Source organism: Amphibalanus amphitrite, unplaced genomic scaffold, assembly GCF_019059575.1.
Source record: "Amphibalanus amphitrite isolate SeventyFive unplaced genomic scaffold, NRLGWU_Aamphi_draft 000938F_arrow, whole genome shotgun sequence".
Classification (NCBI taxonomy): Eukaryota; Metazoa; Arthropoda; class Thecostraca; order Balanomorpha; family Balanidae; genus Amphibalanus; species Amphibalanus amphitrite.
In genome coordinates this window covers 122,682-149,627 of record NW_024882432.1, presented here as the reverse complement: position 1 = coordinate 149,627, position 26,946 = coordinate 122,682, and the positions used below count along the sequence as shown (strand labels likewise).

Sequence of the window (26,946 nt, the reverse complement as noted above, 5' to 3'; positions counted from 1 at the left end):
GAGTCTATCTCTCCAACTGTTACTCGTCTCGGCCAGACCTCTCATGCAGAATTGCCAGGTTTTGTTTTCACCTATCTTTACCCTCTCCCATGCTTCCGTTTCACATTCTCTCGTTGCCCGTTCCGTTGCCCGTTGCCCCCCCCCCCTCCCCCTCCACACGCCACGCCGCTCGCGGGGGAGGGGCGGCAAGCGCTCGACCGTGTCTATATGTCCGGTGCGCCTGTCACGGTTCGTCACAGCTGGTATAGTGGGTGGTTCCGGTGTAACGATTGTTACAGGAAAGGCACGGGTTTGAACAAAAGTTGTGCTATCAAAGCTACGCTACGCCAGCATGCTTCAGCAATTTTCGACTAAATTGCATCATTTTGATATTCTTAGGTATAAAAAAAAATCGCAGCGACGTTTTAATGTGATGCGTTTTAATTTTCTTCCCTTAAAGGGACCCTCCCACCTTCAAAGAAGTTTATGAATTGGCATGAAAGTGATGTCGCTCGGTTCAGAAAGATCGAAAACGAATATCTACCAAATTTCACCGAAAAATATTCACCGGTTTTCAAGATATTAGACTTTTACTTTTGTTTACTTTTTTGGGATCTCCGCTGTTTCTAGCGACTTTATTTTAGAAGTGCGGCGTTTGCGGCAGATGTTGCGCGCAAATAGCATATACCACCGCGTGCTACAAAACGTTTTAGTCAAACATTTAAAAATCGTTAGATATTTGCGCTGACGTCACACATTCAGAGGGGTATTCCTAAGCATTAGCCCCTCTGAATCAAAATGCTGCAATTTTGAAATTCAATATTTCCGATTTAAGGCATTTCTCGATGTTGTGAGTGCCGAAACCGGTAATTGTGAGCCAGGGACCCCATTTTGGCTATCTCAACTCAAATCTAATGTTAAGGTGGGAGGGTCCCTTTAAGTGAATGGCTCAAAATAAGTCAATTGTGAAGGTTCAGTTATCTCCCAGATTCGGTGCTCAGATGGCTAATGCAATTGTAAAACGTTTGTGCATATGTATATCGATGAGTTCCACTGTGCACCAGTAAATTCCTTATTCGTCCCCGTTACATTCCTGAGCGGCGGTGCACAGTGGTTTTGTTCTGGTGCGTTTATCGCCCGTCACCATGCGTTCAAGTGTGCCATATGTTTCGGACTGCTAACCAAGCGTGCTGGTCTTGTCGGCCATTGGTGGCTGCTCATAGCGGATTTGAGAGGTCATGGATGGGTCGGGAGGTGCCGGTTACGCTATTGGGACGACCGAGAGCATGCAGAGGGCACAAGGAATAGGAGTTCGGACAAGTTCAGACCAGTGTTTCCTCTCTCTCTCTCTCTCTCTCTCTCTCTCTCTCTCTCTCTCTCTCTCTCTCTCTCTCTCTCTCTCTCTCTCTCTCTCTCTCTCTCTCTCTCTCTCTCTCTCTCTCTCTCTCTCTCTCTCTCTCTCTCTCTCTCTCTCTCTCTCTCTCTCTCTCTCTCTCTCTCTCTCTCTCTCTCTCTCTCTCTCTCTCTCTCTCTCTCTCTCTCTCTCTCTCTCTCTCTCTCTCTCTCTCTCTCTCTCTCTCCTTAATCTCTTTCTTCTTCTTGCAGTCGTCAGCTTGTCCGTTTAGGTTATACCCTGACATTCCAACATTGTGTCTCACCTCTCGGGCTTACTCACGTCGAATCGCTTACGTAATACCTCATAAGGTTTCTTTCCCATCTTCTTTTATCCAGTCGTGTGCTCAAAACGCTGTCCGATGCTTATATAACCCGGAATCATTTTGACGTTTTTTCATACTTACTTTTTGAGAGTTGCAACATTTTCATGGATACTTTGTAACGTTTATGACCTTTTCCATGTTAACTTTATGGAGCCTGTGACGTTTTCTGTGGTGAACTTTGCGACGTTTTCCTCGGATTCATTTCGCCTATCACGGTGACACATCTATATCCCCCTCCCTCCATCCATCCAGCTCCAAACCGACCCACCCCACATCTCGTCCCACTCTGGGCCGTTTTCGGCTGTATCGGGAGTAGGTCGGTGGGACGAACAGGTCCGTGCGACCCAGCCGTATGCGCTCTCACGAACCGCTGCCGCCGCCGCCGCTCGTAGCCCCACGGTTTCTCTTTTGTCAGCTGACCGGAACGAGATGGCCCGAGGCGCCGGCGGCGGCGGCTCAGCGCGGGGCAGCCGGCGTTGAAAGGAAGATATGCTTGGATTGATTTGCTTATCATTGTGGTTGGGTTGGTTTGATTTGTTTGTTTGATGGTTTGTTTGGGATATTTTTGACCGGGCATGAATGCTGCTTTGGTTATTCAGTCATATTTTTTAATTGTTCATGCTAAGATTTTGCCATTAGGTAGTACATAACTTGTCTTCCTTGCGTCATATCTCTCGCCCCCTCTCCCTCTCTCTCTCTCTCTCTCTCTCTCTCTCTCTCTCTCTCTCTCTCTCTCCCTCCCTCTCTCTCTCTCTCTCTCTCTCTCTCTCTCTCTCTCTCTCTACCTCTCTCCATTCCTCCCTCCATCCCTCCCTTCCTTCCTTGCCCTCTATCTCCGTCTCTCCGTTCTGTCGGACCGACCATTATCCGGGAAACGATCGGAAAGGTATGGTTCTTTCTCGCTCGCTGCCTGCCTAGCTGCTTCCACCGGCGCATACCGGTACAGTCACGAAAGCATACTGATACAGTCACGAAAATACTCAACCTGCCACCGCTCGGCCCATTCACAGTTATTGTGAACACCGAAATCTTTACTCGACGCTCATGTCATCATTATTATCACTACCGGACGATCACCATTACCAAAATTCGTCCGTCCACTTCTTCCAGATGATCTTGACCACACCGTTATCATTACCAGCGGATGATCACGATTATATCGTAACTATCACAGGATTCATGTTATCTATGTCACAGGATATGGGCTGATGCGTCTTGGTCCGTACAGTGACCACTGATATGACCGGAAATGGGACCGTAACGGGTCGCTGCTTATCAGTTTCGGTCAGTTGCTGCCGCCGAGATGTACGATAACTACGATATTTTTGTGTGGTGTATTGTGCTGGATTGCGGCTATAACTGCAGGGTCCTGGCTTGGGGTTGTACTGACAAATACTTACGGTATAATCAATGCCTAATGCAATTTTGATAACATTAGTTTGCGCGATTTGTAGGTTGTAAATACACTATGGTAAATGAGGCATTGATGATACAGCAGTGTGTGCGTACACTCCTATGATAGTTATGTGCGATATTTCATGCAGAATGCAGATGAAGCTGAGCCTCTATGACGCTAAGTTAGCTGAAATCCGGCTAAAGTTTATCTCCCTAATCACGCGCTAGGCTAATGAGGCTGTAGGGTGCTCAACGTCATCACAATTTGGTCCCAGTCCTTCCGCTTTCTCTCTTCTCTTTCCATCCCCAATACAGACAAAGCGTCACGGATATATGTCACAGTCATCGTGAACTCAGTATCATCGCTATACTGTCGCAGTCACGGAGGCATTGCCTATCATGCCGTGATCGTCGCGCCGGCAACGTTCTGAGATGTGTCACTGTCATTGAAAGATATCTCCCGTCCCAATGTCACGGTGCTTTACCGTCACGGAGACATCACGGCTGTCACGCTGGCACACTGTTATCTTGTCGCATGTGTTCTGCGTTATGCGTAACGAGACGTTGGATTGGGAATCCGGATAGCCACCGGCCACGGCACTATACCAATTTGGCTGCTGCTGTGCCTGAGCAATGAACATTGACGTGGCATCAACCCCAGCTTCGTTGTTGGTGCGCCACATACACCAAATCATCAACCCGAGATCATAAATGGAATGACAAACTTTGCCCTACGTATAGGATCCACCTAGATCACCTATCATACCTGGCATCTAAACCTCAGCCACCTGGCTCCCGAAGCCTCTCCTCAACCTCCCCGTGCTCTAACAATTGGTGTTTTCGTTTCAGGAGTCTCTCCGCTCGTCTCTGCGCTCGGATAGTCTGTACTCGGGCCGACTGGAGGACAACAGGGAACCGTTCACTGCTGGCCTCGACCGGTCCAAGGTGCGCTGGGAAGAATGTGGTGGGGTCAGATTGAAGGCAATGGGTTATTTCCTGTGGGTCGGGATTCATGATAGGTATATAAGTTTAATGTTTGTGTCAAAGCTAGCACTTGGTCGTTGCATGGGGTTGCTCTGTTTTCAATTTAAATGGGCATACTTTCAATTGCAGTGTGTTATGCTGCGTTTATACGGGGGCTTATTAAGTAATGTTGCCTGTTTGGCTCTATTCATAACTTTTAAAAAATTATGCCTTCAACTCAGCTGCGAGACATCTTTCTTGCGAACCTCGAATTCGTTTACAGGTGTGCTGGTATGCTCGTACCTTTTCTAGACGAGTTATTTGAGACAATATACCCTCCGTCATTCTGTCAATCGGGGTGTAAAGCGCATTTCACCTCTCCCCTTATGCCCTTGCTTGCCCCAATCCCGCCAGTCACCGTCTGACCCCCCCCCCCCTTCCGTCCCTTCCAGCTGCGCTCTTCCCTGCGCACCCTGCCCACCGAGCCGTCTACCGGTGGCCACGACCCGGTGTTGAGTCGACTCCGTCAACGTATCGCCGTCCTAGAGGCCGACAGATCCGAGGCCGAACGCCAAGCTCGTCGAGCGGTCGCAGAACAGGCTGGACATGCTACAGAGCTAGCGGAATGGCGTGGACGTGCCTCCTCGCTAGAACATCAGCTGAGTCAGCTACTTCAGCGGCTGCAACATCAGGAGAGGCAGCTGGCGGAGCAGACGGACCAGGTTCAGCAGCTTCAGCAAGTAGAGAGGCGATACCACCAGCTGCTGAGGCAGTATGATGAACTCCAGGCGAGCAGAGCTGCTGTGGAGGATGGTGAACAATGGCGGAGACATTACGAAAGACTTGAAGAACGCTACCTCAGCGATCACGCTGATTGGGAGAGACAGTTGAATGAAGCCGAACAACGACTTCATGAGCTGCGACAGAAGAGTGACGCACATGCAGAGACAGATCGTAGCGTGCATCAGTTGACGGCGCAGCTACGTCAGGCAGAGACGCAGCTTCGTCAGCTAACTGATCAGCTGGAGGCATCGCGGCAAGGACGCCAACAAGAGGTTGCCGGACTACGTCAAGAAGCTACTGTTCGCGAGACAGAAATGCGTCGACTCAAAGCCGAGCTAGAGGCACAACAGAGTACTCGAGATGCCATCAAGCAGGACAAGTCAGAAGTGTACAAGCTGAAAGATCTGGTGCATGAGTTGAGGTCACTGCTGGAAGACAGAGCGTCGGAACTAGAAAGGCAGAGGAAGGAGGCAAAGGCAGCTCGTCAGGAGCTTACCGAAGCACGTCAGGAGTTGGCCGAAGTTCGTCAGGAGATGGAGTCGGTTCAGGCAAGACTCCAACAGGGCATTGAGGAGAATGAGACTCTGTCTGCTCGTGTCAGAGCCCTCAGCGGACAGCGGGGTCTATCAAGAGCGGGGAGTACTTCTTTGGGTACCTCCCGTGAAAGGATGTCCTCACGACGCCAGCTCCAGATCGCCAGTATAGCTTCTTTGAGCGACTTGACTGCTGGAGTCACCACTGATACCGACAGCCTCGGCCGCGACCAGCTACAAGACGAATACTCAGCACTACTTGATAGATTCGACAAGGCCGTAGCGGAAATTCGAGCTCTCAAACGTCAACTGCGGGAGCTGCAGGGTCAACAAGATCAAACTGAGCTAGAAACGGCTCGGTTGAAGCAGCAGCTAGAAAACAGGAATGAAGCCCAGGCGGCGGAAGCAGCCCTGATGAAGGACAGACTTCAGGACTTGACCGCCAAGCTGGCTACATCTGAAAAACAAGCGCGTCAGCTGAAGCAAAAGTTGGCCAAGGGCGATGCCAGGGATCGACGCAGGACATCTTCTCTGAAGGGTCGCGAATCTTTCAGCATCCCTGCTGAACTGGAGACCAAGCTATCAGAATTGGAGAAGCGTGTGGCTGCCTGGGATGGCAAGACTGCGATCGAAGCAAAGCCCGCCAGTGGTAGTGCCTCTCAGGCTTCTAACACCTCCGATCAAGCCACTACAAGCGTTCGGTCAAGCCAACCAGACGCCGCCGCCGCCACAGGCTCAGGCACAGCCGAACCAGCCCGTGCGCGACGCTCTCGAAGTTTCGAGGAATCCACCAAAGCCTGGCGACTTCGTCGGAAGAGTTTGGACTCTGCCACAGCTTCGGACTCTCTAAAAGTAATAATGCGTGTTAATTCGCTAGAACAGCGAGTGGCAGCGCGTAACACCAAGTCGCCCTCGCCTCCGCGTCGCTCGCCAGCTCCGGTGAGGAAGGTTTCACCTGCTCCGGTGAGAAAGGTTCGAGCGAGGTCGGCAGAACTGAGGCCGGCCTCTCCCGACCGTCCGACCGGAGAGCTGAGGACGAGACTGAGAAAACTGGAGGTGAGAGGAGGGAGAAATGGAGGGGAATGAAGTAGAGGGGGAGTGGGGAGAAAGAGGGGGCTGGGCTTAGTTGTTAACTAGCTGAGTTATGGCTCAGGTTACGTTTTGGCGTGATGGTAGAGAGTGCGATAGTCATTTTCCTTCGTAAAAGATGTGTTAGCAGAGAAGCAGTCAGTCTGCGGGTTGATGTAGAGTTGATCACTCTGTTCATAAAGATCGTGAATCCTACATGTTTTGAAATAGATCAGATTCGTTTCCTTTGCTACTGACAGTGGCAGATCATAATGGTAGGAAATGTCATTGGATGAGACGAGAGTATATTGGGTCATCGATCATCTCCCGGGCACTTATGTTTTTCCATCTGTTCAACAGAGTCTGGTGCGCCAAGTTCGTGAACAACTGGAGACTTGTGTGGGCGAGCTGCAGGCTACCGAAATACCAGAGGTGAGTGCTTATTTGGACAGACTACCTATAATGCACGGACAATGGACATCTAACATAAGATATTAGGCCATGTTTGTATAATGTATGTGCTTTTGCAGATCACCTGACGTGAATTGATGGTGATATCAGACATGTAATTGCCGTGCTCCAGCTAACACTTGCCTGCTTTGGTTTGTTAAGGATACATCTGCAAGAATATGCATGCAACGAAATGAATGTTAATTTGAAAACGGAAACCATGAGCATTGGACTGGTAAAATGATGCTAAGTCTGATTTGTTTGATAGTAGTGGTAGCCGCCAGTGTCTCACCACCCGTCTCTCTCCTTTTTCAGATATCCTCGGTGTGTGGCCGTCTCTCGGATACCGTCTCTCTTCTCTCCGGAGCTCGCCTTCAGCCCAGCGACGGTATTCGCGCCGTGGTCGAGCGCGTTCGGCAACTCCTACTCCGCAAAGCCCACGAGCAGGCTCAGGCTCAGGCGCAGCTAAAAGCGGCGCGGCGGTGGACGGCTGCCGAAAGGCGGCGGCTTTCGGCAGAGAGGCTGGCTTACCAGACTGTGGTGTTGGCGTGTCTGGCTGAGGCGCTACAGGCGGCTGGGAGACCAGCTCCGTTTGAGCGGAGACTGAGACTGCAGCTACTGTTGGAGACACATCGGAGAGTGGGGACGCTGAGGCATCGTCTAACTACCGGAGAAGGCGTGGAGAATGTCTCTAGTGGGGTAAGTCTACCACGCAGCGATTTACTGATAGTACAAATTTATACATTTGCTACAAACCAATTACACAGACATACTCGGACTGACATAAGATTGATGCATCATCAACGATAATGCCAAGGCTACACAGACTGACATGCTGAGTACCACATATCAAAATACTGACTTCAGGCCAATGCACAGGACACAAAATGATGTATTGATCACAGCACGATGCACAAAGGTCACGCAGAGAAAGAGACCACATACCCATCTCGGACTGTAAACCGATACACTGAACTCTGAAGACTGATATAGCGACTCGCTGCCGTGCTGTACAGTTACGTTACCGAAAATCTACCTTTTTATGCTCGCTGTTGTTTCATGAACGTTAGTTCTAGAATAAAACCAGTGGTGTTAATTCAAGTATCACACATCCAAAACGCTACCTAGCGAACCTATAAATCAAATGCATTGACACTTGTAGGAAACATCAAAGAAAGTAGCCTTACTTGTCACGAGAACTTTAAGACCTCTCTAATAAGTTTAATTTCGTCTGCACAGATGGTGGAGGCGTTCTCGTCGCTCCTGGCCGAACACCTCGGCTCCTTGGAGGAGTCGGCGGCGCTGCTCCGTCCCACGGGAGCCGGGACGGGAGCCGGAGCCGGGGGGAGCTCGGCTCCTGCGCGGAGGACTCCGGCGGTACAACAGGACCGACAGCTGAGGCGACTGCATCACAGCTTGCTTAAACAGGAGTCCGAGGTGAGGATGGAGGCTGATCAAATAATTAAGAGACGAAGGTATCATGGCAATAGGCCAATCAAACTGTAGAAACGGACTTACCACGTCGGTCGGATGAAATAGGAGGTGAGGCTTACTCGTCGATATGTTGAAACAGGGACAGGTTTTTAGACGTTGGTGTCTTCAAGCAGAAGACCGAAATGATAAGTCACTCCGTTTGCAGATACAGCCTAGGCAAAGCGTCAAACAACAGCAGACAAATGCTCGTAGAACAGACAAAGTAATCGTTGTGGCTGTCAGAATATTCACTCGAAATGAATGTCAGTTAAAAAAAAAATGATTGAGTTTAGATGTCAGATATTTCAAACGTTTGCCGACATGAGACTCTGGTCTGTTCGGTTAAAGGACTAATGTATGATCTTCTGCCAACCTTTGCTCTGCCTTTTCGCGTTGATTCTTAGCATGACTACGATACCACATCACCTCCAACCTCGTGTTTATTTCTCTTCAGGTGACAGCGGCAGTGACGGCCTTCAAGACGGACAAGCTGTCCCGCCTTGCCGAGTCCCTGGCTGCTGAGACGCTGCTGGGCGGTCAGCAGCCGCCAGCTGACGACGATCAGCTGCTGGAGGAGGAGAAGGTTCGAGACGCCTGGAACATGGCCCAGAACACCATCACAGAGGTGGGTGTAACGATATTATACAGACGAATGTGTCACTTTGCTGAATGTTTAGTTTCTCATAATCACACTCGTGAATTAACCGTAAGTAACTATGGGCAAGCTTGTTAATTATTTATACCGCTTTCCGTCAGTCCGCGCCAGCATCTTCTAATGAAAGCGTCTCAAAGGGAGAGTAGGGGTTGGAGGTTAGGAAGGTTGCGGCAGCTCGAGAGCAAGAATGCTGAGATGGTCGAGGGGGAACTGCCGAATACTGCCGAATATTTTGTAACCGACTTCCCATTCTGTGCGCTCCTCTATTCAAGAAATGGTCAGGACTCGGGTTTAAACATAGACCACGTTGCTCGAATGTGTCACTTGAATTGTTTGACGCGCTGCTCCCTATGTTCCTCTCTTCAGGAGATGGTCGCAGTCGAGATGTTGACCATGATGCTCACACCTGACTCGCTCTATTTCGTATGTCCCTCTCTTCAGGAGATGGTCGAAGCCGAAATGTCGACCATGATGCTCAAGTTCGTGGAGCTATACGAGCGAGACTTGGAGGTGGACAGACAGCACTGCTTCCTGCTAGTTCAAGCGCAGCAGCAGCTGGCCGAGCGCAGGTGAGGACGTTGGAGAGTGGGGTGGACGTGGTGGATGACATGCTACCCGCGCTGGGTCTCTGCGGAACGTTTATTTTAAGCTCAAGGTTTTCATTTGCTGATGTTTCTTTGTTTACGTTTGGGTACATCTTTATTATTATGGTATTTTCAATCGATTCACGAGACCATGTGTTTTTGTCGGCGCGATACCGTTGCAGATTGCAGTGTGGGTGATATGAATATTGCATATTCGGTTAGCATAGGTCAGGCTGATTACGACAACAGAATCAGCGATCCTCCTGCATTCTCCCTGAACCGTCCCATCATATGCACCCCACCATCGTCCCCGAGACCCTCCCCGTAGTCCTTCGGGTGCCCTCATGAACCGCCTTTTATCTACCGTGCGCCCTACTGCCTTCCTCCCCTACGGTTTTCAAACGATCCTCCCGCTTATCTAAAAAGCCGTCCTTCTCTTCCTTACATCTCCTCTCGTCCCATAAAGCCCTCTAGCTGTACTCATAAACCTTCTCCCATCAGGTACACGGTAGCCACAGACAGCCTCCGAGCTGAAATGGAGGAGGCGGTCATGGCGCTCAGTCAGCGCTACGAGACGGCGCTGGCGCGTCTGAGGGCGGCGCCGGAACCGCCGCCGCCCCCGCCGGCTGACCAGTCGGATAGACTTCTGGCGGAGCTGGCGGACGTGGTGGCTCAGAAGGCCATCGTCGACGGGTGAGTTTTGTAGTGTGGGCTTCCCTTAAACTAAAACATCGCAGTCATTTAAGTCTGAGAGGGGATGGGGGGGGGGGAGAGAATGCGAAGATCGGTGGCTTATTTGTTTTATGTTTCTCCACTCAACGATATATTTATATCAGTTACCTGCATTGATTCGCTTGCAGTCAAAGCATCGCAATTTTAAGTGGCATCGAAAAAATAGGATGCATGAGCTACCTTCGCTATGACGACCTGAATAGAAGACTGCAGTCGATCTGGAACAGTTGAATGGTCGCTCTTGCTGCATTCGTATTATAATTTTTTTTAAATATAATATAATGCCATCTGTTTCAACTGTATTTCGCTTGGCACAGATTCTCAGCTATACAGACTCGAAATTTCGTCAATTTCAAGCGATACGAGAGAGGCAAATACCTCCCCTCACAGAATCTGCCGATGAGTGTGGTGCCGCCGACATTGCATCTCAGTTCTAACTCCACCCCCTCTCTATACCACAGCTACCTCTCTTGACTCTGTTCTAACTCTACCCTTCTCCCCATGTTTCAGCTACCTCTCCGTGATCAGCGACGAGGACGAATCCGGCTCAGACGCTACTCTGGAGATTATCGAGGAGGACCCGGCCGGGGACCGCGCCGTCCCCCTGGACACCAGTCTTCAGCGGGACAGCGCCCTGGCCGTGTTCTTCGGAGAGGGCGCGTCGGCGAGCGACCAGGCCGAGCTGCAGGTAATGGGATGGGGTGGTGTGTAATGGAATGAATGGGTTGGAACATAATGGGTTCCGTAGTAAAGGAACGGTTTTTAGTGATGAACTGAATCGATAGTAACGGAATGGGATATTTGTGACGGACCGGACCGTCGATGGTAGAATAGAACATCGGTAATGGATCATGATCATCCAGGTCATAAGCAATTATGTTTTATCGTCAGTAAGACACGAGGATCATTTGAAATTATGTGCCATCGCGGATTATCCTGTCAGACTCTGTAGTTATTTGTTTGTTTTTATCATTACAAATTTTATGGAATGAGAATTAGCTTTATTATTGCATAAAATATCCCTTACTTCAAAGTTCAAGCTCAGCTGTTCAAATCGCTTTTTCTTACCATAATAATCAAGCCCTTCGTTTAAGCCATGTCTCACCCCACTGTCTCACCGTCCCCAGCATCTCTACCGCGCCGCCGTGGAGCGCTGCCGGGGCGAACTATCCGACTACGGTGTAGCCATCCCGGCCGGTCAGACTCTGGATGAGTTCTGTGAGAGGACACAGGAGACGGTGGCGGCCGTACGGGCAGAGTGTACCGCGCAGCTGCAGCAGGAGAGGAACAGGCATAAGGAACAGGTGAGAGTGGGAGAAAGCGAATTTTGGGATGAGGTAGGCATAAGAAACAGATGAGTGAGAGAGGAGGGTTGGGAATGGGTTCCAGCGAGCATCTTTTGACCTGTGCCCCCACTCGAGTGGGGCGGGCTGCAATCAGCCTGAGTCTGACAACTTTGTCTCTTGAGACAATACCTGACATATGTCGGTCGGTGACAAAATCTGTAGATATCTGCCGCAGGTGGCTGTCTTTGGCTGACCTCTTTCCGTGTCTAGCCGACGTCAAAACATCCTGCCTGCCTCTGTCCCCAGGTTCGCTCCCTGGAACGCGAGCTCGACAGTCTTCGCAAAAGCCGGCTGCGCCCTCGCAGCGTCGACAAGAGCCGCCGCCGCGTCTCAGACATTACGGGCATGGTGGCTAGTGCAGAGCTGGAAACAGCCCCTCTTGGGGTCATACGTCAAGAATTGACACAGGGATCTAGCACTGTTAGCGTTCCAGCATCTGCCGAAGAACCTTGTCGGCAATGCGAAGAGCTTCGCGCACGTACTGAAACGCTTTCCAGTGAACATACCTCAGAACTAAAGGCTCTGCGCAAGGTACAAGACGCCGAACTGGAACAACTGAGACGCGAGATGACTTCTGAGGTCAACAAGGTCACAGCTACGTATGAACGCGAGAAGGAAGCACTAGCGAGTGAAGTTCGCCTTCTTCGACGACGTTTAGAGAGCCTTGAGACGGAGTATGAGACGCAGCTCTCTAGTCTGCGTGGGCAGTATGAGAGGACAGCAGGGGAAGGGGCGGAGAAGCCTCACGATGACGCGCTGGCAGAGGAGAGCATTCGGAGACGCTATCAGGCCGAGATCGAGCAGCTACGGGTGAGTGTGGCTACCATGGGGATCTTATCTGTACAAGATCTCTATACTGGCTGCTAGAGCCGTAAGGGGTCCCACGCTAGGCCTCCCTTCATCGGACTCTGATAAATACTACGCAAATGCTCTATTCCAGAAGGTGAATTACTTGCTTCTGTTGTGGGTTAGCCTATAAAACGCTAAACTTCATGGGCACTGCGCAGTTCAGTTTTCAGTTGAAATTTTCCTTTTCGGCGAATCTGTTTATGAACTCCTACTTTGACCGCGATATGCTGGGTTCGTCCAGTTGTGTCTTAGCTATGCTTTCTATTGGCCAGATACTGAAAGAAAAAGACCAAAATGTAACCCCTGTTCTCTGTAGTTCAGTTGTTTTGTAACAAAAAAGATCTGCAAAGTGTAACATTTATGTTCTCGTTCGTTCAGGCGTTGTGTGAGAAGGGCCTCGTCGCCATGGAGAACTCTCACCGTCGTATCATTGCCGATCTAGAGGAGAAGCACCACCGCGAGCTGCGAGCCCTGGAGGCAGAGAAACAGCAGGCGCTGGCAGAGGAGACGCAGGTAAGGAGCGTAGATAGGCGTTATACCTCCGCTCTCCTTTCATCTCCTCTCCTCTCCAGTCCTCTCCTCTCCTCTCCTCTCCTCTCCTCTCCTCTCCTCTCCTCTCCTCTCCTCTCCTCTCCTCTCCTCTCCTCTCCTCTGCTCTCCTCTCCTCTGCTCTGCTCTGCTCTGCTCTGCTCTGCTCTACTCTGCTCTGCTCTGCTCTGCTCTGCTCTCCTCTCCTCTCCTCTCCTTTCCTCTCCTCTCCTCTCCTCTCCTCTTCTCTCATTCACATCCCTACCCCTGGCAAGCGGCAGATAGGGCTCCCAGCAATGTAGGTTCCTAAAGACTCGGCAATCACTTGCAAGAGATAGCTCAACTAACATCGCCCTATGTGGTATGATGGGCGTTCTCATAGCAGAACCCAAACGGTAACGACATAACTGCATTTTCAGCCTTACTGCTCTCTGTAACGTCATTTCGAACTCCGTTTGTAAGAAAAAATCATATAGATGACATCTTTTCCGTTAAACAATTAGTAACAATGTAGCACAAAATATAAGTGACCAAGAGCGTTCTATGTATGGTCTATGTTCATCAATTTTAACCTTTTTTCGACCCGTTACAGGCTACACTGGCTGCTCTGGACGCCCTCCGAAAGGCACACGAAACTGAGGTGCAACGAGAGATCTGTAAGTTCAAGGATGAGTTCATCAAGAAGATGCAGCCCACGCTCGATGTCGGCAAACTTCAAAAAGAGCATGTGTGAGTATTGGACTAAGTGTCTAGGGGGAGGGGTATCATTGAGTACAACTGTGACGTCACGAGCAGTTGACAGAGAGTCGGGCTGGCTGAGTGGATCAGATATGGGTGATCTTCTCGCCACTTTACGATATGCTTGTAACCATTTTGCGTTATCTTTGGATATTGACGGGACCGGTAGCTGTCATTAGTCTCTGTGTGATTTCTTTACTTCGTCCACATCTTTTCGAAAGACATTGACTTATTTCTTTACCGCTACTGTTATCGCTTTGCTATATTTGCTGGAAACGTTTGTGTCTTTTTGCGTCAGCTTTTCTTTTTATGTTCTTCTCCCACTCATGACACATTTCTTCTCTTCACCAGTGCGGAGATGGGCGACATCAAGGGTGAGATCCTCAGTCTGAGTGAGAAGTACAGCATCAAGTGTCTGGAGACGGCCTCACTCGAGGAGAAGGTGGAGACTCAGACCCGGAGCCTTCAGGAGGCCAACCAGCGCGTCTTCCAGCTGGATGCCAGGTGGGAATACTAACTCAATAACTCACGAACGAACTAACGAACGAACGAACGATCGAACGCATGCACGCACGCACTCACGCACGTACGCACCCACGCACGCACGCAGCACACACTCAAGTACTCAGTCACTCACTCACTCACTCACTCACTCACTCACTCTCATTTAACCCTCGCACGACCAGGCCATTTCTCATAGGTAACACGAACGACCAGGGGGGGGGTTGTTACGACCCCCCCCCCCCTGGCGTTTCGAAACGGAAGGTCGTAGAGCTTAGCGGAAAAAACCAACGGATTGCTCTCAACGAGATCTCGCGATTGGTGGTATATTTTTTGGTCCTAGGTCAACATTTGACCTACTTTTGACCGGTCAAAGGTCAAATTTTCGGAAAAATAGACTTTTTTCAACTTTCGGCGGCGATTGCGGCAAAACGGTGGGAGATATTGACTTGAAACCTTCACTATCGTGTTCCTTGATCAATTCTCTATCGTTTGGTATGTATTTCGTTTCCCTAGCTCTAAAAATGGCGCGTTGGGAGCGCCGGAAGTCGGCAAGGTCACAGTCGGCGGCAGAAATTCGAAAAATCAAAAGTTGAATTTTTGAAATCTGATTGTATTTTTGGATTTGGGAGGTCCATTTGCTCCCTATAGAAGCTAATATTGCTGCATATTCCCATTGAGGTGACAAGAATTAGCAAAATAGTGGTTCGGGCGCTTTTCAAAAATAGTACCGGACGCTGTTCCTCTTGTGACGTCATAGCTCCGTGACCTGACCTGACCCGGTCAAATTTCTTATGCCATATGATAGCCAATACTTGCCCCAACATGCATGGGAAGTTTCATCACGATCCATCAACCGATGTCCGTACCACCGGCCGGAAACCTCGGGCGTTGGCACTCAGTTTGTGAAAATCCGGCCGGAGGCTGTACCTCTTATGACGTCATAACTCCGTGACCTGACATGACCCGATCAATTTTTTTCGGCAAAAGATGCGCAAAGGTTGCCCCAGAGGGTATTGAAAATTTCAGCCCGCTACGACAAGTTGTTTAGCGTGCACTTCGAAAAAACCTCAGGGGGGGGGGGGGTTGATACAACCCCCCCCCTAGGCGTTCTAGGGTTAAAAAAGTAGTCGCGGACGCTTTTCATGTCAGGATTTGACATCACTTTTTATTCGCCTTTGTAACTCAAGGTGCTTATAATATGTGTCATTATAAGTAAAATGACATGGACATGTTAATGTGTTACTGAAGCATCGGCGAGAGCCTTGCTACTGTGGGAGGTCAGAGCGACTCTGTTCCACTTTTTAACCCCTCTCCATCTCACAGGAACAAACAACTGCGGGCTCAGCTCTCTGCCAACATATCCGAACTGTCTGAGGGTAACAGCGCAGCCGGGAAACCCTCAGCCGGTCAGCAGCTGGCTCTAGCCCGCAGTCAGCTGACAGAAACCCGTGAAGAGGCTCAGAGGCTGCAGCATCAGCTGGAGAGCACTCAAAAGGTAGGACGGTGGGCCAGGTTTGCTTATGTTTCGTGCTAGCTGAACATGGTGTGCTAGATTGCGCTAAACGTGAATGGAGCGAAGTGTTTAGCAAATGCTGCTTACGCTGCCTCGCCAGTCTAACGCGTGCTGTGCTCTCCTTATTAGCCGCTTTGAATTTGTGCTTGCTCGATGAAAAGACAGTGCTGCATTCCATACATTTACGCACATGACGTGATAACCGAGTAAGCAGAGAAAATGAAACATATATCTATAAATAACTGCAATGAAAACCCTAATCTTTCCCTAATATCCCTACAACCCTAATATCTCCATAATCTTTATTTCATCACTTTTTTAAGTTCTAGCTTCCAATATTCAGTTTGAGTCAGCCGACAAAATTATTAACGTTGCATTTTGGAAGGCAGACATACTCTTGCCGTTTTGAGGTTGGATGGGTGCCGTTTTGCCGCCTTGTATTCGATGCCTCAGTATATTGTATGTTTTCGATGCCCTTCTGTAGGGCCCTGTATCTGGCAACTCGTAACATAGATAAATTGTGTAATAATACGAGCAGCCCTCTAGTCTCTAATGTCGTAACGCTTTTGCTGTGTTCTTAGCTTGCCTGGCTTCTGACCGACAAATGACTGAAATACTCAGTACAGTGTTTCATGCTGAGTATTTCGTTAATGAGCCACGCTACCGTCATAAATAACGAATATATACAGATAAAAATTACAGGTTACGCCGCTGACGACTGACGAGTCTCTAAATGCTTTGTAGCCCATAGCATGACTGTTATATGGTAACACCGGCTAGTCGCTTCGAACATCGACTGTTGACTGTGCTGATAGCTGGCTGAATTGATGCTGACTTTACTGACTGCTGACCATGTTGACTGCTGACTGTGCTGCCTCAATTGACTGTTGACCGCGCTAATTGTTTTTGTGTGCTAAGCTGACAATGCTGACTTCTGACCGGACTGTGCTGACTGCTAACTGTGCTGACTGCTGGCAATGCGGACTGCAACTGTGCTAACCGTGCTGACTGCTGACCATGCTGACTGTGCCGACTGTGTTGACTACCGACTGTTCTGGACTGATCTAACCGCTGACCGACTGTGCTGACTACCGATAGTGTTAACCGCGTTGATTGCTTTTTGTACTAAGCTGACTTGACTGGACTGTGCTGACTGCCGACTGTGCTGACTATATGAGCTCTGACAGTTGACTGTAGTAATCGCTGTTCGACTGTGCGGACTGCCGACTGTTCTGTTATTGCTAACTGCCGACTGGACTAATATCCGCTGACCGCTGAACGTGCTGACTGCCGACTGTGCTTACTGCTAACGGTTTACAATGCTGACTTTTGACTGGACTGTGCTGACTGCTGACCGTGCTGACTGCTGACTGTGCTGCCTGGTAACTGTTAACAATGCTGACTTTTGGCTCGACTGTGCTGACCGCTGACCGTGCTGACTGCTGACTGTGCTGCCTGGCAACTGTTAACAATGCTGACTTTTGACTGGACTGTGCTGACCGCTGACCATGCTGACTGCTGACTGTGCTGACGCAGCGCGAGGCGGAGCTTACGGCGTTGTGCGGTCAGCTGTGCTCTTACCTTCGTGCCGAGCGTCAGCTTCGTACCGATGAAGTCAGCTCGCTTCGGGCAAGGCTAGAACATGTCGTTCTCACGGCTTCGAGATGTCAACAAGGTACGAAAACTCGGCCTAGCTGTGGAAAGCGGTACCTAATCTGCAGAGTCCTTTTCACGGCACTCCGTTACCCGACCATGCTAGGCATTGGCGCTATAAGTCTCCATGGACATTGGACACGTGGGCAAAGTTGGCAATTTTGTTTACGCATGCCTACATGAATACCGAGCGCCAATACCTGGTAGCGTTGATTAGCGGTATGTCGTGAATCAGGGCCACGTGCGTCCCAATCCGTCGGGATGCTCTACAGCCCATAGTCCACACCATCCTTTAGATATGCACGCTTTATGTAACTACCTAAGAGCCAGCTCGCAGTCTTTGTAGTCGCTTTTGTGGATAATTGCTTTTGTAGCGATGCTTTATGCTTTTTATAGACTTATTGCTTTGAGAATAAGCTTTCAATTATGTAGTTTATTTCAGGATTTGGTTATGTACAATAAGTCATGTTATTGATACGATGTACCTAACTGCCAAATCAGTGTTTTTGCTTTGTATCATGCTAATTTTTAGATTAAAAAAAAAAACATATTTCTGGGCATATTTTATGAATAATTGTTGCCGTGCTACTTTTAACTTTGACTTAGCTCCAACAAGCACGAGACTCCTCTGACCGAAGTCCATTGTCTGGTGTGCGTGTGCGCAGGGTCGCGGGTCAGCGCGCACGGCAGCGGGGGCTCTTCAGACGCGGAGGAGCAGCCGCCGCGTCTCAGGAGGGGCGCCAGCCTCAACCCGGCCAGAATCCGAGGTAAATGAATACGCCAAGACACAGCTAAAGCATGGGTAAAGCGCTGATCATATCGGGAGAGAAGGAACAGACACGGCTGTGTTGTGTGTTAGAAGTTAGAAGTAAGTTAGAAGTGTGTTAGAAGAAGTTTGCTTAAAAGTGTGTTAGAAGTAAATGAACATTTAAGGCAGAGGTAAATCACAAGTTAAGCACAGCTGAACTCTGAAGAACGCTTGGAGCACAAGTCACAGGTTGAGGAAAGGGACAGACAGGGTTGTGTGATGTCTGGGGTTGCGAATGGACAGCCACTGTGTTGCCTCCCAGCTATGATATTGTTCCTGCTACACCCCGCAATGACGCCGCCGTTTCTCTCCGTCTTTTCAGAGCTGATGCGGTCTCCCAGCTGCCCGCGACTCACGGGCTCTGTCCTGTCAGCGGCGGCTCTCGGCGGTCGCCTTTCCTCGCCTCTCTCCGGAATGGTGGCCTCTCGCAAAAAGGTGTTCGAGACGCCGACTCCCGACAGCGGCCGCCAGACTCAGAGGATCTGAGGCCTCAGCTCCGACCTGAAGCGATCGTGATCTGGATTGATCATGGCTCCGCAACTACCAATCTTCCTGTTACCGTTGATCAATGATCAGGATTCTATGCTAGTGCTGTCATCGGTAATAGCTCCGCATTCGTGCTGTCACCGAGGGTGCTATTTCGAAGAACCGCGCTATGTTTTAGCGCATGTTTATAGGTGTCGCTGGTGTCGCTAAAAGAGGGCGCTGGCGCCGATTAAAGATGGCGCGGGTGTGTCGGCTCTTCAGCCGAGAGTAAGAGTTGGTCCATGAATGTCCGTATGTGTGCATTCTGGAGCGGTTGAATTTGTCCTTGATAGTATGAAGCCTCATTTTCCCCACCTGCTACCTAGTGGTGGCACCATGCAATAACAGTAGCTGGCGACCTCAAGGGTCGACCAAATCGCAAATACCAGCAGAGACTTAATTGCTCAACGTGATTACAGGGGAAAGGCGAATGCTAGAAGCTGGCTGGTTCCTGCGGTGTATGTGTGTGCGTGTGTGTGATTGTTTTTGTCTGCTATCAGAGCCTTAGTGATGGATGAATGCCTGGGAGAAATACTTTGCTGCAAAGCTCACTGACAATACATAAGCTAATATTTACTTCTGACAATATTTTGTAACAAATATACAATTTCTCTGATGCATTTGGCGTGTCTCTGGGACGTAAACGAAACTAGACGCGCTTTAGGTAATTAAACACACTCCACCTTTATATTCCGAAGTAGTTTCACTACTAAGCAGATAAGGAATTAGATGCGACTTCATTTTACGAGCTGTAGTGTAAGCAATTGTAAACACTGTCTACGGTGCGGGATAAACTCGTTTCCAGTATCCGAAAGCGCCTGCACACGTCGCCTGTTACTAGGTATTTTGACACTGTTTGACCTCGTATTTGACAATGATTGCCGGTTGGTGCGCCTAAATCGTTCACCATGGTGGTATAGTCGCACGCCCGGTAGACGGGTTATGGGTCTGAGGCGTTCCGTTATTCAGTGTCTTTAACTACGTAGATGATTGCGAACATAATCTATAGCAACACCCAGTGCTTGAAATATTGTTTCTGGTCGACACGCTTCAATTATTGACGCCGGCATTTTAAAATAAGGTGAACGAATTATGTAACTTCACCTGCAGCTCATGGATTGAGTACGTCATGGAGACTGCAATATTTCACACAACACTAGCATCACGGAATGGAGACTATAATAGTTCACACAACAGTAACACCAAACTGTGGAGACTGCAATAAAACATAGAGTGAATTCGCACAACAGTAACAACATGGTATGGAGACTGGAATAATTCACACGACCGTAACACTGGAATGCGGAAACTACAATAGTACACACCACAATAACACCACGGAGCGAAGACTGCAATAGTTCACACAACAGTAACATCAGTTTGGAGACTGCAATAGTTCACATGACAACAACACCACGGTATGGAGACTAGTCTGCAATAGTACACAAAACAGTAGCACCACGGTATGGAGACTGCAATAGCACACACTATAGTAACACCACGGGACAGATCTTGCGACGCTACACTGAACACTAACACCACACTCCGAAACTGGAACGCTAACGGGAAACAGCGGTAAACCACGGACGATGGCTGGTTGGTTTAGAATTTAGATTAGGTAAGTAGGTACCACATCCGGTGAACCGAGGTGCTAACCGGAACTCTCACGCTGTTCCAAGCGGTCAGGCAGCGGCGATGTCATGTGCATCGCCCGGGAATCGAACCCAGATGGCTGAATCGGAGGCAAGGAACTTACCAACCAGGACAGACGCCGGAAAACGGACAAGTGGTAGCGAAACAATTGAATTCAAATGTGTAGGTAGTGAATCTTCTAGTGATCAAGTTATCATTTAACCCACGCCCGGCTGGGGGTCCTGGATTTCCACGCCCTGCTGGGGGGGGGGGGGGTGTTTGAACACCCCCCCCTTGTAACTCGGTTCCTGGGCCACGTAGTGATACGCGGTAGGCGGCGTTCGAAAGAGCGTCAAAAATAATGACGAACTCACTTCGGTCAATTTTTTGGTCAGGTCAAAGGTCAGGTCACCAGAGGTCATTGAAGGCAAAATTTCGCCGATTTCCAGGTCGAGTGTCGAAAATTTCCAAGAAGCCAACGCATAACTCGAGAACCAATAGAGCTACAGCGCCGCAGAAAAGCGCATTCGATAGCCCTATTAAAGCCCTTTCTGAGTAATTCTCTCAGATTTGATCTAACGTCAACGGTTTTGCCTGCAGGGGGCAAAAATTGCAAAAATAGCCGATTTTTTCGGAAACAGTTTTTTTTTGCAATAACTTTTGACCCAAGCCTTGTACGAGCTTACTTTTACCGGCATTGTGTTCCTCTCGTCAAGACGCATCGAATGAACTATAAGTTGACCTTGAAAGGTCAACTTGAAAATTTGACCTCAGGTCAAGGTCATGACCTGACCGGAAAGGGTCATGTTGCATATCAGTCGATCCGTATCGTCGAGCTGAACACATCTAAGGCGTTTTCATCGCTCTAGCATGCCTCTATCAAAAGTTATTTGCGAAAAACTGTTAGATACCATTCGTGACCTAAGATGACCTCAGGGCATAAACAAGGGTCACGGACACCATTTTCATGTTCAGTGTGTCTAAACCACTTGTAATTCGGTGTTTGGGAGTGTTTATAATGTCTTTTGTCCAAAAGAGGCGCATTTCAATTTTCTCCCATTGACTTATAATGGGGAGGTCGCAAAATTGACCTGACCTTAGGTCATCGATATCAAAATTCTGAGATATACATTTTGTACATGCTATTGCTCTTAGCAATCGCTGAAAGTTTCAAAGCGATCGGTCACTCGGTGTAGCTATGACAGACATTGAAACTTTTTATGGGGTGATGACCTGACCTTGAATGACCTTGGTCTGAAATTTTTACAACATGTGTAGAATTGATGTACCATAAGGTGAAGCGCCGCCGTTTTTGAGATATTCGCGAAAAACCACAAGGGGGGGGGGTGTTCAAACACCCCCCCCCAGCAGGGCGCGGGTTAAGGCATTTAGACCTAACAAAGCAGTCCGGATTTTATTTCATTTTATTAAGTGTCATTTTATGAGAATCTGTTACTTTGACATCCGCCGTATTAATTGTTGATGCCACTTTCAACCTAAATGAGCCAGTTTGTCGAGTTTGGCGATCGCCCCGCTGTTTAAGCTGGCTCAGTACCTAATTTTGTGCCTGTGTACGTGTGCAATGCCCAATGTGCATTCGTGCATGGGCTCATCTTTGTGCGGATAAGTGAGCTATCGATGCAGGCGTGAAAAGGCTTATCCGTCCGGCGTCCACTCCATTAAATATAATAACCCTTCTTACTCCCTGCTTTTCAACAATAAGCAAGGATGATAGAATCTATCATCGTAAGCCCAATGACTGACATATGTAGGTATAACACTTTCTCAAACACCAGCCATTGGATATGAGGCTTCACATATGTATTGTCATACGTCATAAATTGTAAATATACAATACACGGAGCATTGCACACTCACAGGCAGTGGTCAATAAAGCAACCGCTCCATCATTGAGACATCCATCAAAACGTCATATACAAAGCGTAAGTACACAAGCAACACACTCGCCATCCACTAAACCGTCAAGCTTTGCACGTTTCTCGACGCCCCGAAACAGCGTCATAGGCGACAGCGGATCTCCATATACCTACCAAACAAGGAACACTCTCGCATACAACTTTCAAGCGACTGGCAGATCCAGAAAGGCGGTCTTGCACGCTGTTGGGGAGGCAGCGAGCATGCCCCAAAAAAGTTCCTCCAATTTTCAAAAATATCCCGGATTTCGATTCCTTACATACTGCTGAGCAGTTTAAAGCACACTTTCTCATAAAAATGTTTTTTCGTTTCATTCTAGAAAAAAACGTTGATTTTTCTATTTCGATTTTGGGCGCCACGGAAGGGCACCCAAATGCACCTACCCCTCTTCGGATCCGCCCGTCATACAAGCAAAAGCTCAAAGTTTGCACGCTTCTCCACGCCCAAAACAGCGTCATTGCGAGGACATATCAATGCTCGAGAAAGTGCAGCGGCACGTTGCCCTCTTCAAGTTGAAGTGGTGCCACTGCCTGCAGTCCTTCATGTAGCGTGTATAGTTGGCTATGTTCCTGAGATTGTTGATGTTGTTGTTGGCCAGTGGCTGGCGCAGTCAGCTGTTGTTGTTTCTCCTGCTGTTGGTGAAATTGCTCCTCCTGCTGCTTTTGCTGCTGCTGCTGCTGCGACTGCTGCTGCTGCTGCGACTGTTGTTGCTCTTGCTGTTGCTGAGGCTGCTGTAACGCCGCAGGAAGAGGTTGCTGCAGCCACAGAAGAGGTTGCTGCCCGTCCACTGCGTCATCCGGTCGCGGAGCGTGAGTGCGCATGTGTACCTTCCTGTGAGTAGCTTGCGAGAAAGCCCTACCGCAAACGGTACAGATATAAGGCCTCTCACCGCTATGAACGCGTCCATGCCTCCGGAGTTGGGTTATCGTGGTGAAGGCTCGACCACATATCTCACAAGGGTACGGTCTCTCGCCACTGTGCGTTCGCCCGTGAATCTTCAACGTCACGTTACGCGAGAAACTTTTGCCACATACGTGACACTGAAAAGGTCGTTCGCCTGAATGGATCCGCATGTGTTGAGTCAGCGACGTGCTGTCCACAAAACGACGTTCGCACACCTTGCAGGTCAGCGGTCGCTCGCCGGTATGAGTCATTACGTGGCGACGAAGTTTGTTGGCAGACTTGAACGCCTTCCCACACATGTCACACAGGTACGAGCGAGTGGCTGAGTGCCGTAAGCGATGTTCGCGTAGCTGAGCCACATCGGGGAACGACCTCCCGCACATAGTGCAATTGAACGGTGGGTAAGCGCCATCGACGGCACCCGCGTGCGCCCTGACGTGGTACTCGAGAATTTGACGTTGTGAGAAAGATCGCGCACATATCACACACTCGAAAGGGGTGAGTAGGGAGTGAGCTCGAGCATGAAGCACGAGAGCATCGAACCTACTGTACCGCTTTGGACAAAGTTCGCAGAAGAAGTGTTTTGTACCAAGATGCAGACGTGCGTGCCGCCGCAGGGCTGTCATGAACGAAAACGTTTTACCACACTCTGCACACTCGAAACGAGGCGTTTCTGCAACCGGTGCAGGAGGGACATCTTCGTTCTTATGCTCCCGCTGGTGGTACTCAAGAAGAGAGCGCAACCGATACGCCTTAGAACAGATTTGACATTTGTGTGTCGCTTCTGTCGCGTGCTTTCGACTGTGCGTTACCAGCGAGTCGAATCGTGAGTAGCGACGAGGACACTTATCGCACTGGAAGTTCTCGCGAGCAAAGTGCAGTCGCCTATGGCGAGCAAGCGCGTGACGGTGGGCCAGTCGACGCCCACACACGTCGCACTTGAATTGCCCGGGTACTTCTGGACACTTAACCGGAGCAACGGCCTCTGCTTCACTCGACGTGGTGGCCTCCTGGCCTTCTACTGCCGAGCTTTCTGTCGACTCAACCATCGGGGGAGGTGTCGATAGTGGTGTCTCAGTCGACGACGCCACGGCTTCATTTGCAACACCATCTAAACCACTGGATAACGATCCCACTGCTGCACCGCTGAGCACTGAAGGTAGTTGAGTTCTGGGGGACACAGCAGGAGCGTCGTCCACATAACTTTCCTCATCCACAACTAGCGGTATTATGGCACGAGAAGTGCGACGACGAGGGTTTGGTTGTAGGAACTTGGTAGCAGTACTCTGTTCGATGGCTGGTTGGGCAGAAGAGGCGTCTTCCTTTGAGTTCTGTGCTGACAAAGCAGCTGCCTGTATCTCGGAGGCGGAAGTGGCAAGTTCCCGGTTGGCACTGGTGCCCGATTCGGGGTTACTTACTGAGCCGGCCTCAGCGGTAGAAGATAGCGCTGCCTGTGCGCCCGCCTTGGAACCACCCTTCACCGATCGTGACATGGCGGCTTGACCTGGGTCCTTGCGACCACGACATGTTCGCTTTTTCACCATGGGAGGGTCATCCAAAGGCTTTACGCTGACGTCACCATCACTTCCTCCACAACTTCCCGCATCATCGCTTCGAACATCAATACGATTATCTATGGTTTCCCCAACACCCGCACGTCTTTTGGCAGGACGACTTCTCTGGCTGCGGCGTGGAGGTGCTTTCTTCACAGGTTGGCGGCTTTCGGTCTGTACATGACCTTCTACATGCTTTTGCAGAGAGGACACGTGGCCGAAGCGGGCACGGCAGATGGCACACTGAAAAGGAGATTCGAGGGCGTCGTTAGTCGCCTCTGAAGACTCAATGGTACCACTGACAGTGCTGTTACCATGCATTCCTTCTTGCATGTCTATGTCCGAAGCTGAGTCACGAGAAACCTCAGATAATCGCCGGCTTTTCTCCATCAGCTTCGTATGTTTCTTCTTCGGCGGCGTCAAACTTTCCGCTCTTTCGCTGGTGCATCGCTTGTCCTCCCATGGTCGGTTCCCGACAGTACGTGCTACCGCTGTCCCGGTTCTCATAATACTCGCAGAAACAGCGCTGGCATCCGCGCTGCATACCACTGACACCTGAGTTATGCTGCTTTTCTCCGCTACCTTCGTGGTCTGCGTGTCCTGTTCATTGCTTCGGAGAGGTACCGGTACGTGATCATTGTCAAATGCCTCAGAACGATTAGCTGCAATCCCACCACGCTTATCGTGACGTCTTCTGTGCCGGTGTAGATCTCCTGGCAGTGAGAAGGAACGACCACAGACAGTACAGTGCAGTGCTGGGCTTTGGCAGCTGTGGCTCCGCTCATGTACTGCCAGAGCTAGGCCGTCAGTGAATGACTCTGAGCACAACACACATGGGAAAACACCACGGGCAACTGAAGTGATGCCTGTGTGTTGGACTGAGATGGCAGGATCAGAAACTTTTGGGCATGACACCCTGCTGCCATCTTGCTTGCTGCTTGTGGTGGCAAGAGTAGATCTTTCCTGCCCCATACTAATGAGGACTTCTGTTTCAGAGTGTTTGGTGCTGGCCATTACAGCAACCTGGGGAAGGAGATGATGCTGGTCAGTAGGCCATCAGCATGCACATCTCCAATTGGCTTTTTTGACCTTTTGCATGATGATGCAAGATTAGCATCCAAACCCAATGCATCCAAATTTACTTAAGTTGAAGGAGTGCCACCGTAATAAGCACCAGTCGGCAGCCACCACTGCTCTGTTGAAGTGTCTGTGACTGCTGCAACTCCCGTGATAAAAAGGTGGGGCTTAGCTAGCAGCCAACCAGGATGGCAAGAACTGCCGCCTGTGTCTTGCCTGATTGGCCATTACCTAGGCCCCACCTTTATGAACATGGGAGCTGCAGCGGCTGCAGACACTTGAACAGCTCCCACGTGACCCTCAGGGGTGAAGGGCATAAAGAGGGACGACGGTGAAAAGAGGGCACCTGGGGCGATTTGATCAAGGTTCGTTAAATTTACACGTGATGTTTGGGATATAGAAGGCCCATGGAGCGGGAGAAGTTCCAAATGTCACGTGACTAATATGCCCTCCAGCGCCCTGTTTTCACCGGCGTCCATAAAGAGTGCTGCATGACCAAATGACTGATATGATTTCCAACTCACAATTCACGTCATGGTCATGCATGATAACTCCTACTACTAAGCAATAGGGTCCAGGTAGACTGTAGAGGCATGCAGTCATGACTGTGACAATTATAAGATAAATTGTTTCAAGGGACCTAGGTAAGTAGGTAGGTAGGTGCCTTTTGACATTGAAATTGAAATCCATTACAATTAGTCCATATCATCGATAAAACCCTGTATGCTGGCATTGGCAAGGGTGCTAGATTAGCCTGTCAGCCTTGGCCTGTACTCACGGTTTATATAGAAATTTTGTACTCATTAATAAATACAAAGCCATTTAACTAAAAAAATCAATAAGTCATAACAATTCCATTCTTACTTATTTACTTATTTCTGCAGATCAAGGAATGTAGAAACTAGGGAAGTTTTAAGAACTTTTTGTCTCATTTGCAGCTTTTCAAAAAAAGTCTCAATAAGAAAATAATTTCCTTAAATGATTCCACGCATCCAAACCTCAACAAGCACAAACAGAATCAGTCCAAAAAATAAAAATATAAATATGAG

The 26,946-nt window shown here is 49.4% G+C and overlaps 2 protein-coding genes across 3 annotated transcripts in view; one reads left to right on the top strand and one right to left on the bottom strand.

Moving 5' to 3' along the window:
* Positions 1 to 19,417, top strand: part of LOC122368311 (protein outspread-like) — a 73,078-nt gene extending 53,661 nt beyond the window's left edge. Inside the window, exons 16-33 of one of the 2 annotated variants that reach the window (XM_043342120.1) lie at positions 3,942 to 4,037; positions 4,508 to 6,427; positions 6,800 to 6,871; positions 7,205 to 7,588; positions 8,129 to 8,326; positions 8,817 to 8,987; positions 9,459 to 9,586; positions 10,103 to 10,294; positions 10,844 to 11,021; positions 11,461 to 11,637; positions 11,926 to 12,489; positions 12,907 to 13,041; positions 13,649 to 13,785; positions 14,146 to 14,298; positions 15,622 to 15,793; positions 17,348 to 17,486; positions 18,130 to 18,231; positions 18,595 to 19,417. In XM_043342120.1, the coding sequence (XP_043198055.1) occupies positions 3,942 to 4,037; positions 4,508 to 6,427; positions 6,800 to 6,871; positions 7,205 to 7,588; positions 8,129 to 8,326; positions 8,817 to 8,987; positions 9,459 to 9,586; positions 10,103 to 10,294; positions 10,844 to 11,021; positions 11,461 to 11,637; positions 11,926 to 12,489; positions 12,907 to 13,041; positions 13,649 to 13,785; positions 14,146 to 14,298; positions 15,622 to 15,793; positions 17,348 to 17,486; positions 18,130 to 18,231; positions 18,595 to 18,758 (5,082 nt within the window). In that variant the 3' untranslated portion in view covers positions 18,759 to 19,417. The remainder of the gene's footprint in view (positions 1 to 3,941; positions 4,038 to 4,507; positions 6,428 to 6,799; positions 6,872 to 7,204; positions 7,589 to 8,128; positions 8,327 to 8,816; positions 8,988 to 9,458; positions 9,587 to 10,102; positions 10,295 to 10,843; positions 11,022 to 11,460; positions 11,638 to 11,925; positions 12,490 to 12,906; positions 13,042 to 13,648; positions 13,786 to 14,145; positions 14,299 to 15,621; positions 15,794 to 17,347; positions 17,487 to 18,129; positions 18,232 to 18,594) is intronic. The other variant, XM_043342121.1, reaches the window with a different exon arrangement.
* Positions 19,418 to 22,232: 2,815 nt separating this feature from the next.
* LOC122368310 (zinc finger and BTB domain-containing protein 17-like) lies at positions 22,233 to 25,837 on the bottom strand. Its single transcript, XM_043342119.1, has one exon. It carries the CDS (start codon positions 25,832 to 25,834, stop codon positions 22,835 to 22,837), a length of 3,000 nt encoding a protein of 999 aa, XP_043198054.1. The 5' UTR covers positions 25,835 to 25,837; the 3' UTR covers positions 22,233 to 22,834.
* Positions 25,838 to 26,946: the final 1,109 nt, after the last annotated feature.

Bases quoted from the DNA above. Each gene is read 5' to 3' on its own strand.
- LOC122368310 (XM_043342119.1), bottom strand. From the start codon at position 25,834: ATGGCCAGCACCAAACACTCTGAAACAGAAGTCCTCATTAGTATGGGG.